At 35.7% G+C, this 15093-nt stretch overlaps 1 protein-coding gene across 1 annotated transcript in view; it reads right to left on the reverse strand.

Moving 5' to 3' along the window:
- Positions 1-2009: 2009 nt before the first annotated feature.
- Positions 2010-15093, reverse strand: part of VEGFC (vascular endothelial growth factor C) — a 121272-nt gene continuing 108188 nt past the window's right edge. The window contains exons 5-7 of the mRNA XM_008000329.3: positions 6317-6423; positions 5684-6017; positions 2010-2512 (exon numbers count right to left, since the gene is read on the reverse strand). Of these exons, the coding sequence (XP_007998520.1) occupies positions 2398-2512; positions 5684-6017; positions 6317-6423 (556 nt within the window). The 3' untranslated portion in view covers positions 2010-2397. The remainder of the gene's footprint in view (positions 2513-5683; positions 6018-6316; positions 6424-15093) is intronic.

The raw sequence follows: 15093 nt of genomic DNA on the forward strand, positions 1-15093 counted from the left end.
GGGTGCTTACTGAAACTTAGAATATATTTTATTTCTAATTTAGCTTAAAAATTAATAAATATATCAAATCTAAAACTGATTGGCCAGATCAACAGTAACAGATTACGTAATGTTTATTTATATTCCTTTTGGCTCCAATAAGGTGAAAAAATGAATCTTAGCTGAATTTCAAAGATGAGGAGGAGCATTTTATATACTAGGGATTTTATATACTAGTGATTCTATATAGTAGTGATTCCCTATAAGATGAAAAGAGGTTATTTTGATTCCAATTTTCGTTTTGTAATCACCCGTTGTCAAATTTACTTTTCATTTTTTTTTCTTTTCTTGCTGTTCTTAAGTCTGAATACTTTCTAGACCTTAGCCAGTATGTAGACTGCCCAAGGTATATGCTGACCGCTCACAAGCTTCAGAGCCATTGTTACTAAAAAATAGAAAAATGTCTATACTTTGTAAACGAGAGTGTTTTGGAAGACTGCTTTCCTTTTCTTTTCCAGGCCATTAAAAACTTCACTTCATGAACTAGATGATAATGCTGTACAGAGCACACAGCTGGAATTCAGTAACCATTGCATTAAAACCATTTTTTAAAGTTGGTATTGAAAACACTATGTTTTCAGGGCACTGACTTCCTAATTAAAAATTTTGAAAGGAAACATTATTTTGTAGCAAAATATATAGATACTGATATTTTGTATCATACTGATTTGTCACCTATACCAGTCAAAAATGTTTTAGTGGGCGCCTGTAGTCCCAGCTACTCGAGAGGCTTGAGGCGGGAGAATGGCTTGAACCCAGGAGGCGTAGCTTGCAGTGACCTGAGATGGCACCACTGCACTCCAGCCTGGGCAACAGAGTGAGATTCCTTCTCAAAAAAAAAAAAAAAAAGTTTTAGTTAATGTGCTATCTTTACATGCTTTTGAGGAATATTTTCTCTTTTTAGGACTAATTATTTTTATACAGTAGTTATGACATACCAGTATATAATTCTCTGTCAACAAACAAACCACTTATTTGGTTTTATTTATGCAGACAAAATCTTTCTTTTAGAAAAAGGTATTTTAGGCTGGGCATGGTGGTTCATGCCTGTGATCCCAGCACTTTGGGAGGCCAAGGTCTATGGATCACTTGAGGTTAGGAGTTCATGATCAGATTGGCCCACATGGTGAAACCCCATCTGTATTAAAAATACAAAAATTAGCTGGGTGTAGAGGCACATGTCTGTAATCCCAGCTACTCAGGAGGCTGAGGCAGGAGAATCACTTGAATCCGGGAGGCAGAGGTTGGGGGCAGTGAGCTGAAATCACGTCACTGCACTCCAGCCTGGGCGACAGAGCAATACTGTGTGTATATATATATTTATATATATATTATATATATATATAATTATATATATAATATATATATATTTATATATAATATATATATAAAGGTATTTTAGTGTAATGCCCTTTTGAAAATGAAACAAACACTTCAATTGTGTGGCTGAAATGTTTCCTTTTAAACATGCATGAGCATTTAAATATTATTTTTAGTTTTTTATAAATGTATTGGATAGAAGCACTTCCACTCACAAAAAGTATTTTAGCTGGCCAGAAGAAATCAAATATTTGGAAAAGATTATTTTTGTGAAAATATTTTAAAGCTACTTTAATATATACTGCAGGCTTTTCTACCAAGGTAAGATTCTGAATGTTCCCAGAGCACTGAATGACTTTTAATCACAATGCTGAGCAGTCTATCTCACAAGATGTTACATATTGATTCACTTGGTTATAAATTCAAAAGTATCCTGTGCTAAAATGTTCATAATCATTAAACATATAAGAGATGAAGCAATAACATTCTGTCGTCCTCTGACACTCTCTTTCACAGGATCATACTTTTTATCATAGTAATACATATGTGACATCTGGTTAGAGAAGAAAAAAGGGCAGAGAAAGATCAGTGTCTTCATGATAGCAGTTTTCGTTCATCATGTAAGATGATAATGGACTGAACTTAGCAGCTTATAATACAATTTTCATTTTATTTTAAACATATTTAAATGATATAAAAATATTGATCACAGTGAGTTTTACCAATTGTTGTTGCTATAAAAATGAATGCAGAAACAATATTTTTAGTGGAAATAAATTATATAGTTAATCTTTAAAAAAAAAAAATCACAAGAGAAAAATCTTGGCTGTTTGGTCATTGTAGAAAACCAGTCTTTACAAGAGGCCTTTTGCAGATGAGCTCCAGTCCGTTTCTGTAAAGTTATCCACATGGTTCAGGAAACACAGACTTTTGTCTTTGTTAGCACGAACCCACAAGGGTCTCTCTGTTCACAGACAGTTCTACCGTGGCAACAGTTTTCCATAATAGAAAATCGATGAACTGGAAAACAGTACAATCTTAGCTCATATGTGGTCTTTTCCAATATGAAGGGACACAACGACACACTTCTTCACTATATGAAAATCCTGGCTCACAAGGCTTCTGGCGGTTCGTACATGGCCGTCTGTAACAGCTAGGAGAACAAACAAGAACACACTTATGTTAAAGATCAAGGCAATGGATTCATTATGCTACCAAGGTATTTCAGTGTTTTTAAATTTCAGACTAGAACAAAATTACTAATTTTATGATGCAATTGTTCATAGATTTATAAAAGTTTGTTTCTGCTTAGAATTACAACATTTCAGACGAATGGAAAAGCCCTAAAATAAAAGTCTTGCTTGCTGATATAACAAATGGAAGGAAGGATGAGATATTGTAAGCATTAGTTCCTTTGAAGTGCTCGTTGCTTCATGGATGAAAGAAACATAAAACAGAAATTTTGAAAGTGAACATTGAAGGTCTGCTGACTTACTGTGATCACATAAGCATGGCTGAATTCACATGAGTCTGGGACTTGTATGGGACCCAGACTTCCAGGCAATTAAACCCAGCCATGTTGGCAGAACTGTGGTCCTCAGTGAGCAGCCCCACCCTCACTCTTGTGTCTCTACTTGGCAGATGGCTGCATGATGGTGGCTAACTCTTCCTTTCCACCTGGGTTCCAGGTGAAACAGAGGCATTCTGGGGCAGGGAGGTAAGAGGGACAATACTCAGCAGCAGGATCCCCTTCCTCCCATCCTAGACTTCCGGGTTCTAGTAGCAGAGAGAAGACAAATCACCAACTGGTCAATCTGTCCCCTGCCCCGTTGCTCCAGTGAATTGAGACCTCATTTTTTGAAATAGAGTCTCGTTCTGTTGCCCAGGCTGGAATGCAGTGGTGCGATCTCGGCTTACTGCAACCTTCGCCTCCTGGGCTCAAGTCATTCTTGTGTCTCAGCCTCCTGAGTAGCTGGGATTACAGGCGTGTGCGGCCATGCCTGGCTAAGTTTCTGTATTTTTTGTAGAGCCAGGGCTTTGCCATGTTGGCTGGGCTGGTCTTGAACTCCTGGCCTCAAGTGATCTGCCTGCCTTGGCCTCCCAAAGTGCTAGGATTACAGGTGTGAGTCAACACGCCTGGTGAGAATTGGAGCTATTTTTGAAAAACTTTTTGGAGTATGAGCATGCCTAATGTGTGGGAATAGGTGTAAAGGGAAAAGTGCAAGATGACCTGAGGTGGAAATCGAAAGTGTGCTACAAAAATCCCTACACAATTTGGTTTTGATATTTCATTTATTTGGCTCTAGAAAAGAAAGCATGTCTAGTTAATTTTCTTAAACTTTGCAAATGCGAATTCATAGTTGTGACTACTGGTATTCCTCTACTAAAAAGGGATATGATACTTAATGATCCATAAAAGCTGTTAATTAAGGCAATGAACCAAAGAATATATACTCTGCCCACTGCACTTTGTAATAAATATTAAGAGAGAATGAGGAGAATATAAATTTTCAAAATATGGTATTTTCTCTTTTGCTCCAATTTATATCACAAAGTCTGGAATTACACACTTAGAAAAATGAACATAGGATGAGTTGCAGTAAACAGAAAGCCTTTTTGAAAGAATGTATACTATTAGGAGAAATGCAATGATAGAAATATTGTCTGTGTTCATATAAGAATTCTTTAGAAAAGTATGACGGCTGGTTAGTCTGTATGCAGACATAGGAATTTCAGATTTTTCAATGTATACTAAACTCACTCAAGAATTCAATATAAAACATAGTTTAATAAGGCTTAAAAAGATTGAGTATCTGTATCCTTCTGAAAATACTAGCATATACATTTTTGAAATATCTTTTTGGTTATTACAGTAGGAATTTGTAGGTAAAATTGGAATATAGTTCTTTCTCAAAATAAAATACTTACAATGTACTTTGCAGTATAAGGGAAGAAAAATATAATCAATGAGATAGCTAGATTCACTAAAGCCATTTTATGCAGTAGCTGAAATATTAGTTGAGGAAAGTCATCAAAAACATACATTACAATAAAGACACAAAACTCTTGAGAATAAAACGATGAACTCGTTATATACTGTGGAAAAACAATAATGAACATTAGTGAAGATAGTAGTAAATAAATGGAATACGAACTTTTTTTGCTAAAAAGAACATTATCTTCCCATATGTAAAGAGTGGATGTAAAAGAGTGAAAGTGATTAAGAACAAATGCTCTGAAAATTTAGTATACAAGTAGGAAAGTACAATGTCACATCATAGAAGAGGTGGGCTGGAAGAAAAAGGCCATGGAAAGGACCGGTTACCTAAGGAAAAAATTCTCTGTTGGATTTGGTAACTGTGAGGCCAGTGAAACTTTAAACATAAACAAACAGGTTTAACATAGCACCGTAGGCCATAAACCAGGTTAGAGTTGGTTGAATACATTGTAGATGAAAGAGGTGAAAACACATGCCTCATTTTTGAGCAGCTGTGAAGAGGACAGAGCTTGGTTGCTAAAGTATGCTCAGCTTCACAGTAACAGGTTAATAAAATAGAAGAAATTTGGGAACTTTTAAAAACTGAGGGGGAAAAAAGTAGAGCTGAAGATGTTAAAGTTATAGAAGAAAGAAGGAATGGCATGAAGTAATGTTGAAGGAATGTGGAGAAAATGTCAAACGCACAGGTCTGGCTTAAATCACCTTATTCTCTGAGATTAAAGAGGAAGAGGTTCAGGGATTAACACTGAATGTGCTTGAGTCCAGTAACTTCATTTTTTTTTTTCTTGGTGAAGAAGAGTGCAAAACTAAGTTTAAGAAATGAGGCTTGGATACCTTTAACAATATATTCATTTATTTCTCTAATTCTATCAAATACTTAGCTTAAATCTTTTCATTTCCAGGTATAATTCTATAGTCAATGGTACTATCCTATCCTTTGTTTGTAAGTTTTGCATAAAAATTGTCTGCATTTAGAACAGTTATCCTAAATTATGTCTGAAAGCATTATACTTTTTGGTGAGGGTGGAGTAGATTGCCTGGATGTATTTTGAAAACATCCCACAGGAGCCACTAATCTAGAGTATATTCTGAACTTGGATTTAGTTTTGATCCTCAAGGCTCCCATCTTGCTTTTTGGAAGCAAATTCAGTCTCATGCATTGGTTAAAAAAAAAATAAGATTTGGTTCAAAAAAATAAGATTTTATCTTTCAGAACTTATTGGCCTCATTCTAACAAGCAATTGCTACTTTGGTTAAGAAAACTGCTTTTAGTTTAGAACATATTTCTAGTAAGAGAAACTAAAACTCTTCATGAGGATCTCTTACCTGCATGTTTGGTGTTGGAACTTCTTTCCTTTTAACAAGCATTTCTGTGGACTTTCTGTACATTCACAGGCACACTTTCCAGGATTTAGGGGTAGATTTCTGGGGCAGGTTCTTTTACATACACACTGGCACGTGTTGTCATCAAATTCTCGGTTGGCCCCACATTGGCTGGGGAAGAGTTTGTTTTTACAGACACACTGGCATGAGTTTCTGTCTAGTTCTTTGTGGGGTCCACAGCTGGCGGGCCGAAGCCCCGCTCTGCAGACACACCGACAGGTCTCTTCATCCAGTTCCTTGTTTGGTCCACAGATGTCATGGAATCCATCTGTTGAGTCTAGACAAACAGTCAGAGCATCTTTACTATACCTTACTTGGTTCTGGGTGTGGCATGAAACAAAAGCTTCTAAAAGCATCTTCCTTTGTATGTTTTCCCTCAAAGGATTGTGTACAAACATGAGTATGTTCCTTTACAAAGGAGTTCAAAATAATACCAATGCGAAGTAGAAAATGTACTATTCTTTAGTCACTTATTTCAAAGAATGATGAATATTGTACATGTGGTTTTAATAGTAGAATATGTTAATCACAATATAGACCCTTGGCATCTAGTCTTTAAAATATCATTCTGCTTACCATCTCCAGCAATCGAGGAAAACATAAAATCTTCCTGAGCCAGGCATCTGCAGATGTGATTATTCCACATGTAATTGGTGGGGCAAGTCCTGTTTGCCGCCTGGCACCTTTGGAAGAAACAGGTGAGGTTTAGCAATGGTGTGACTGGTACCTAGAAGGGACCATCTCTGCTCACATATGTATCAAAATAATGCTTATAAAAAAGCTTTAAAAACATAAGAATTATGAAATAAAATGTGAATGTTTTCTTCCAAACTATCTCTACCTACAACTGCTATCAAATTCCAACCCCAGAGGTGATCACTATTTGTGGTATGGTCATATAGGACACCAGATTTTATCTTTTTAAGGCAAACATGTGGATTTGTATAATCATATAGGGTTTTAGCTTGTGAAATATATAAGGTAAGACCTTTTACTTTGAAATTTCTTTTTTCCATTATACAATATCTCATGGACATTTTTTAAGTCATTGAATAGAGTTCTGCTCCATTATTTTTGGTGGCTATGTAATATTCCATACAAACGATGTATCATTATTTATTTTATTTATCTCTTAGGTAACTATCTACATCATTTCCAAGTTTGGCTTTTCCAAGCAATGCTGGATGAAACATCTATGTAAAATGTATCTTTACTGACTTATTTCTGAATCACAGATCACCATGTTGTAAAGGCTCCAGTAATGCAAAATTTCCACTCTGTACTCCACCAAAAAGTTATCAAAGATATTTTGTTTTGTTGTTGTTCTAGCTCTTTACTTCCTTCCTTCCCTCCCTCCTTTCTTCATTCCCTTCCCATCCTTTCCCCTTTCTTCCCTCCTTCCTTCCTTCTTTTAGTAAAAATTATGAACCTACAGGCTTCAATCAAGTATACCAATTGCTCCTTTGATGGTCCAATGGCCCCACTGTTGCTACCTGAGACCCCTCTCTGTTGGTGCCCACGTGACATGAGCCCTCTCTGGGGTGAACATATATCACAAGCTCAGCTTGCTCATTTTCTCCTCCACACCTGGAATCATGCATTTCTTCAGAAGTCCTAATTATCTTTGTTGGAAAACAGTGTTTTAGAGGCTATCATTTGAAATCAGAAGTGTTTAGTGCCATCAGATCACATTGCTACTAGATCTTTTCAGGGGGCAGAGCTAGAAAAATGCATGTATATCCTGTAGAATGTTTTCCTAGTTAATGTTTACCCAGTAGAAGGATTTTTGGTTTTAAATATCCTAATTTACAGAATACATACCAATTTCTCACTACCTCATTTTTTCATCTAATGTTGGTGTAGACATCAAATGGAAGTATTTATTTACGTCTTTCACACTCAATATAATATTGTAAACAACTTTATGTGCTGGAAGAATGTTGAGTTACATTCCAAATTGATAGAACAGAGTAAGAATCCTATGTAGCCATCTTAACATATGCATTGAGTATAAATAAACAGGCCATTTGCTAAGAAAGTTTTGCAGTCATACTCAGTGTGACAATACATCTTTCTTTTACTAATAGCCTGATAACTCTTACGGCATCACATGAAGGAATTTTTCAATAGAAAAACAAGCAAACCTGCATTTTGCAACCAAAATGCAGCTTCAACATCTTCCTTCAGCTTGAACATCATTTCTGAAGATTGACCAAAGCTTTCCTGTCCAGCAGTCACTACAGCTTCTACTAGACATAGGGAAGGTCTCTTCATTCCTCTTAATATGACAGTTTGTCTAAGATTGCCCGCTTGTCCTCCATCCACTCATCACCTTCTGCAAACAGCAATGACTGATTTGACTCTTCTTTGTCCCTTCTTGAGTTTCTTCAAGAGTCATGTCTCCTTTAGCACCGTGAAAAACAGTATATTATGGGTCTTTTATTTAAATTTTGACTTTTAACTTTTTGATTGCTGTGTTACTTGCTATGCTATGCCATAAAGTAACAATTTCTTGTACAGCATACACACAGCCCATGTAACTAGAAAGAAAGCAACTCTATGTTAGTAACAGCAATAATTGCTGGATGATTAGGAAACAATATACAATTTAGATTTTATCAAGATAGTTTGTCACTTTTCTACAGGCATTATTAGGTATCAATTATTCTACAGGAAATAGCTATGTTTTGGTTTACCTTCCACTCACTATAATTGTTACCATTTAGAACAACAGAAATGTGCTCTCAATATCTATTTTTGGGAATAGATTACTGATCTCAAGCAAGAGATTCTTGTGTATATTTTTAGAGAAAACATTTCATACTGTTACTTCCAAATCCAATTAACATTACTGGATTTTAATGTAGAACCTTGGATTCTAACCTTGGATTCTTCATATAAACCGTCATTTGCTTTATCCTGAATATATTATGTACTTTTGTGCTTTTACTTTTGAAAATGTCAAACATGGATGTAATTATAAGAGTTAAGACTATGAGAAAAATGTACACTCAGAGAAGTTCTGTATCATCAGCAAGTTTCTTTTTTTAGCCTTTTGGTTTATATTTTCAGGGTATCTTCTTGCCAAAAAATTGTATATATGTTTTTTCTCATTTTGTTACACAGATGATAGCATCCCTTACACACTATTGTAAACCTTGTTTTTTCACTTACCAATATTTCCTGGAGAACATTGTACCTTCCTACTAATTTTAGGGAATTTCAAGGGCAAGTCTCTACTCATTGCACATTTTTGTCAATATTTTCTTGGTTAATCATGAACATATATTGTTCTAGATAAAATGCAGACAGTCAGTACTTATCAATTGTCCAAAAAAGTATCATTGTTTTTAAAATTTATATCCTCTTGATTGTTAGTGTCCTTCCATCAAATAAGTTACAACTTATGTTAAGTTCTATAATAGCAATGCAATTATTCCTGGCTGCATGAAACTCACAATCTTCTTCTATAAATGATGGCACAACCATTTTGGTCATGTTGCTTCTATGTTGATTGATATATGGTTTAAGTAACACATTGTCATGTTGGCATCAAGTGGTCATTATATTGTGTTGGTAGAAAGATACCTTTCACTTTACCAACATGTGATTTATACTGCCATTACCTAAACCAGTGCTATTCCAACTGCTGCTTGCAACCCATTAATGAATCATGAAATCAATGACATGGGCTCAGAAATGCATTTTAAAATGTAACAGAATGATATATAATAAAAATAATAAAATACAAACCAATAGAATGCATGTGATACAGACTGGTTCCTAAAGAAAGCACCCTACTTCAAAAGTGAGAAGCAAGTTCTTGGCATTTAAAATTTCTCATGTAAAAATGGGGGGGGGGGTCAAAATTTTCAAAATATTGTTATTTTAGAATGAAAGGAAATGTGGTCATGATGGACAGAAGGTTTAGTAAAATTTGGTTATCTCCTTTACATTTTAATCTGCAAAGCATTTCTCCTTACTGAAGTTTCTCTTCTAGTTCTGAATATTAAAGTGTTTAATAAATTCAATTTAAAGTGCATAAATGCTTTAAAGGTTTATAGTTATGTTTTTTTGTATAGTGTATTTATAAAAGACATTGATTCAAAGACATTTTGTCCGCAAAGCAGGGAATTGCACAATTATTTGCAAGGTATATCTACGTTGAGAATCATGTGAATAAACTAACTTTCCTATCCCCCCACTGACCCCACCACACTCACACAGACACAACCACAATCCTGCCTATAACATGTATGAAGGATAAAGATGCTTTTACCAGACTTGTTTCATTAATTATTTTCACAGCTTCACTTGACTTTGGTTTGGCAGCTATTGCTTTTTGCTGGTTAAAATCAGATGACAAAAATATGAGTATATGCATTTTCAAACTAAAGAACAATTAACGTTAAAGAAAATCTTACTTTGCATTTATCTCTCCTTGGAAATATTAACAAATAAATGTGTTCCAAATATGTTCTGCTACATTATATTCTGAATGTTGGTTAATAATTACTAGCTCTTGTATTTGAACATCATAGCAGGCTATTTTGTGCATGCTATTTTTGTGATTCTTTCATATTCTACACTTTTTGGCACTGAAGTTTTCCTACACTTGGAGATTTCTTGGCTCCTCAAATTCACATTTAAGGAACTAAAACATGCTATCACCTTTTGTTTGGCCTTAGTCAGAACTGAGCTGAAACGTAATTCTTTTTCAAAGAGCTATAATCTGCTATAATCTTTGACGTATACACACACACACACACACACACACACGTGTATATATATATAATATTTATGCATTTTTCCAGCTTTATTGAAGTATGATTGATAAATATTGTACATATATAAGTTATACAAAGTGATGTTTTGGTATATATATACACTGTGAAATGATTACCATGATCAAACTAATCAACATATCCATACCTCAGAGAGTTACTGTGTGTGGGGGGGTGGGAGGGTGTCGTGAGAATACTATTGAGTAGAGTAACTATGCTGTACTATATGTTAGGTCTCCAGAGCATATTCACCTTGTAACTGCAAGTTGTCACCCTCTAACATTTCCCCATGTCCCCCACCCCCAAGATGCTGGTGACCACTCTTCTATTATGTATCTATGAATTCTACTTTCCTAGATTCTATATATAAGGGAGATTAGCAATATGCATCTTTCTATGTCTGGCTTATTTTACTCAGCATAATTTCCTCCAGGTTATTTCATGTCGTTGCAAATGGCAGGATCTTTGTAATACATTTCTAATTGAAAAAAATTAACTGCACCTTGATTTATATTAAACTACTTATTGATTTACTTCCCCAGATCTCTCTTAAAATACTTCACAGATCATTCAAAATGAATGATAACTTTAGTTTAATGTGAATTCAACTGTAACACATGATGACTTTTTTGAAAAGCAAATTATTTCTATAGATATGAACTGCATTATTAATCAAGTACTCTCATTGGAAGCTCTTTTAATAAGGTTTTTTACAACAACACAGCAAATGAAAATTTGGCTTACTATGTGGCACCTATGGTTCCATAGCTGTGTCCCTCAAATAGCCTTCCTACCCCTAGTCTTGTTCAATGGGAAGTGTGAGCCACTAGCATTAGTGAAACCCATGTTTCAAGGCAGGTGTCATGAGCTCTCATATACTCCTTCAGAGCATCTTCATGTTATTCAGTGGGTTATCCAACAGGATATTCTGTACTTTATTAAAGAAACAAATAGGCCGGGCGTGGTGGCTCACGCCTGTAATCCCTGCACTTTGGGGGGCTGAGGCGGGTGGATCACGAGGTCAGGAGATCGAGACCATCCTGGCTAACACGGTGAAACACCGTCTCTACCAGAAATACAAAAAATTAGCCTGGTATGGTGGCATGTGCCTGTAGTCCCAGCTACTTGGGAGGCTGAGGCAGGAGAATGGCGTGAACCTGGGAGGTGGAGCTTGCAGTGAGCTGAGATCACACCACTGCACTCCAGCCTGAGTGACAGAGCAAGACTCCGACTCAAAAGAAAAAAAGAAACAAACAAGGGAAATCTGACTATATTAATAATCTTGATAAATAGCAAAATAGGGTTTTGGTTTTCAAATGCCAACTGTTGATGTTATCTGAACTTGAAACCTGTAATTATATTATGAAGAATATAGATACAGACCCTTCTTGCCCAAGCTTTCTGTCTGAATAGCAGCTGGAAGAGCAACTATATTCTTTCATTGTCAGAGCCACAGAACGCTGGGTAAAAATGCTTCAACAATTTTGTACCAAATGTCTTTGAACTGTTGTGTTCATCTTGAGTTTGTTATGCCTGACGCTTGTATACACTTGACTATGTACACAGAGACTGATTGCTTATACTTTGGAAACAGCAGTTAACAGTGAATGGAAAGTGGTTAAAAGTGGCCTTTATATTCAACATTATTAAGTAACTTCTTCAGTATTACAGGTAGAAATCAGAAATACATACATTTTAGGTTTTATATGAATTGTTAAGAAGGCACACGCTTAATAGTATGTATCGAAAAACACATAAAAGACATCTTCCGTTCTATTGATTTTTATTGATTCCACGTGAACTTGTGTTTGTGTCTGTTGTGTTACTGTTTGGTTGTGTTCCATTAGTCTACTGACAGGGAGAACAGTGGACAGAGCTGGGGTTTGTTCAGACATTAAAGGAAAAGATGGTGAGTAGGATGAATCAATGAAAACTTATAGTTGTAACAATTTTGCCAGTCTTAATATTTGAAAGGCTAATACAATCATTGCATTAATTTAAAATGTGGGTTTAGGCTGGGCATGCTGGCTTATGCCTGTAATCCTAGCAGTTTGGGAGGTCGAGATGGGCAGATCACCTGAGGTCAGGAGTTTGACACAAGCCTGGCCAATATGGCGAAACCTCATCTCTACTAAAAGTATACAAATTAGCCGGGTGTGGTGGCACGTACCTGTAATCCCAGTTACTCAGGAGGCTGAGGCAGGAGAATCGCTGGAACCCGAGAGGCAGAGGATGCAGTGAGCTGAGATCACGTCACTGCACTCTAGCCTGGGCAACAGCATGAGACTCTCAAAAAAAAAAAATGTGTTTATATGTTTAATTTTTTCCTTTTTGTCTGAGTATAAATTAAGCAGTAATCTGCCACATATAAAAGCTCACCTAGTCTGAGACTGACTTGGATAAAAAACACGTCACATTGTGTGGTCACCAACTGGCTAAGTACAGGATTTAACTGAGTTGGAAAGCCACCAGAACTGGGAATGGGGACACAGGGAGAGTAGGATAAGTATGGAAGTTTGTGATTTTCTGCTCTATTATTTTTTATATTTTCTTGGATATACAAGCTTGAGAGAAGTATTGGCAGGTTGAAACAATGGAAATTCCATGGTAACTGGATTTATCAGCTTGTCATGTAATTCAAGGATAAGTAACCAGGAATTAAGAAAAAAGGTCCTTCAACAACAGCTTCTGGTCTTATTACCTTGTAACAACCACACGTCATTAACGGAAAAACAAAAACAAAACAATGATGACAATAAAAACATGTTATGAAGGTATAAGGGTTGATATGACATCAAAGTGGCTGGTTGAAGCCAGGAATACAGGGGAGGGAGAAATGAACAGGTGGACCACGGAGACATTTTGGGCAGTAAAAGTATTCTTCATGATACTGTAACGACAGACACATGCCATTTATACATTTGTCAAAATCCACAGAACTTATACCCAAAAAAGAGGGAACCCTAACGTAGCTATGGATTTTAGTTAACAATAACATGTCAGTGCTGGTTCCTCAACTGTAACAAATGCACCATGCTAGCGCAAGATGTTAAAAATAGAGGAAATTCGTGGAAGAGGATAAGATGTTATATGAAAAATCTCTATACTTTCTGCTTTTTCTGTAAACCAAAATGGTTAAAAAATGTCTATTAAATTTTAGAAAACAACTGGTAAATCTGGTCTAATATGATATTTATTAACAAAAATTGTCCATGTGTTTGCTCGAATGTAACTTTAAACTTTATGACAATCTTTGATCTAATAGCGCCCAATTCTAGGCAAATCACTGCCATAATCTCAGTGCAGAGATACATTGATGCAGTCTCCTCAGCTGTATATATTTTGCTGTTTTTTCTCACAATCTATCAGCAAGTCATAGGAATGCGGTGCTTTCAATTATCGTATTTTAGAAGGTAGAAACGAGACTGTCCAAAGGCAGGCAAACTATATATCAAAGTTACCTTCCCTTTAGAAAAACAGTAATGCTCACAGCTTGGAATCTCTTTCCTGAGTTCCACTGGTAAATCCATTCATATCAACAGGTGATCCTTTGAAGTGTGAGACAAGGTTTAGATAATGAGCTTTGTAGGAAAGAGGATGAACAGACATATGACTTATGATTTCAAAAATAACTGCATACGGACATAAAGATTTTGAACTGGCAAAGAGGATAATTTCAGGGCTGACTAAAGATGCATATTTTAAAATGCTGAAAAATGGTAGTTTCTGATAATTTAGTACAAGACTGTGGTCCAATTAACTGGAAGCTGAGCTATCTCTTCATTGCTGCTCTGATACAGTTTATTAAATTAATGTTATTATGCTATTTTGCTTCATCCTCTTTTGGTGAAGCGATAATGTATAACCTTCAAATTAAAAAGGAAAGAGTGAAGCATTATGGCTAAAGTAAAAGTCATGGATATTTAAGTATCTAGGCATTTGGACTGAGGATCTGTTAAAGATTAATAGACCAAAGACATTGAGACCTCAAGTTCCAAATCAAAGGTTTCCTTGGCTATAAATCTACTCTATTCCTTGGAAATAAGATGTATTCTCATAAGAATAAAATCTTCTTAAACAAACCCTAGTAAGTGTAACTTCTTGCAAGCAAGTAACTTTTACTGAGTAAACAATGTCAACATTTTAATAAAAGAAATAAAAGGCAGCAAATAAATAAATAGGCAAATTAGCCTTCAGGCTAGGTTTATTCATTTTTTTCTCATCTTTTTCCATCCTTTTTCTCTTTTCCACCATAATGTGACTGTCTTCCAAATTGCAATAATACCTATCTTCTATATTTATTATCCATTAAAAATAATTAAAGATTTCTTGGCTATGCTGAACATTTGTCTTGTCATTCATTCCTCTACCCAGAAACAACCTCTGCTCCCCTAATTCTTCTACAGAATAGGTGACATTCCCTAGGCTGGTGCTCAAAGCTTTAGAATCACAGCATTGTCTTTTCATTTAATATCCAATTGCTTTCACAGCTCAAGATCCAAATTAATCTGGTTTATTAACTGTCCTCAGAACTTGTTATTTTCTTACAGCTTTAGGGACATTGTCCAT

The sequence above is a fragment of the Chlorocebus sabaeus genome, chromosome 7 (genome assembly GCF_047675955.1).
Source record: "Chlorocebus sabaeus isolate Y175 chromosome 7, mChlSab1.0.hap1, whole genome shotgun sequence".
NCBI lineage: Eukaryota > Metazoa > Chordata > Mammalia > Primates > Cercopithecidae > Chlorocebus > Chlorocebus sabaeus.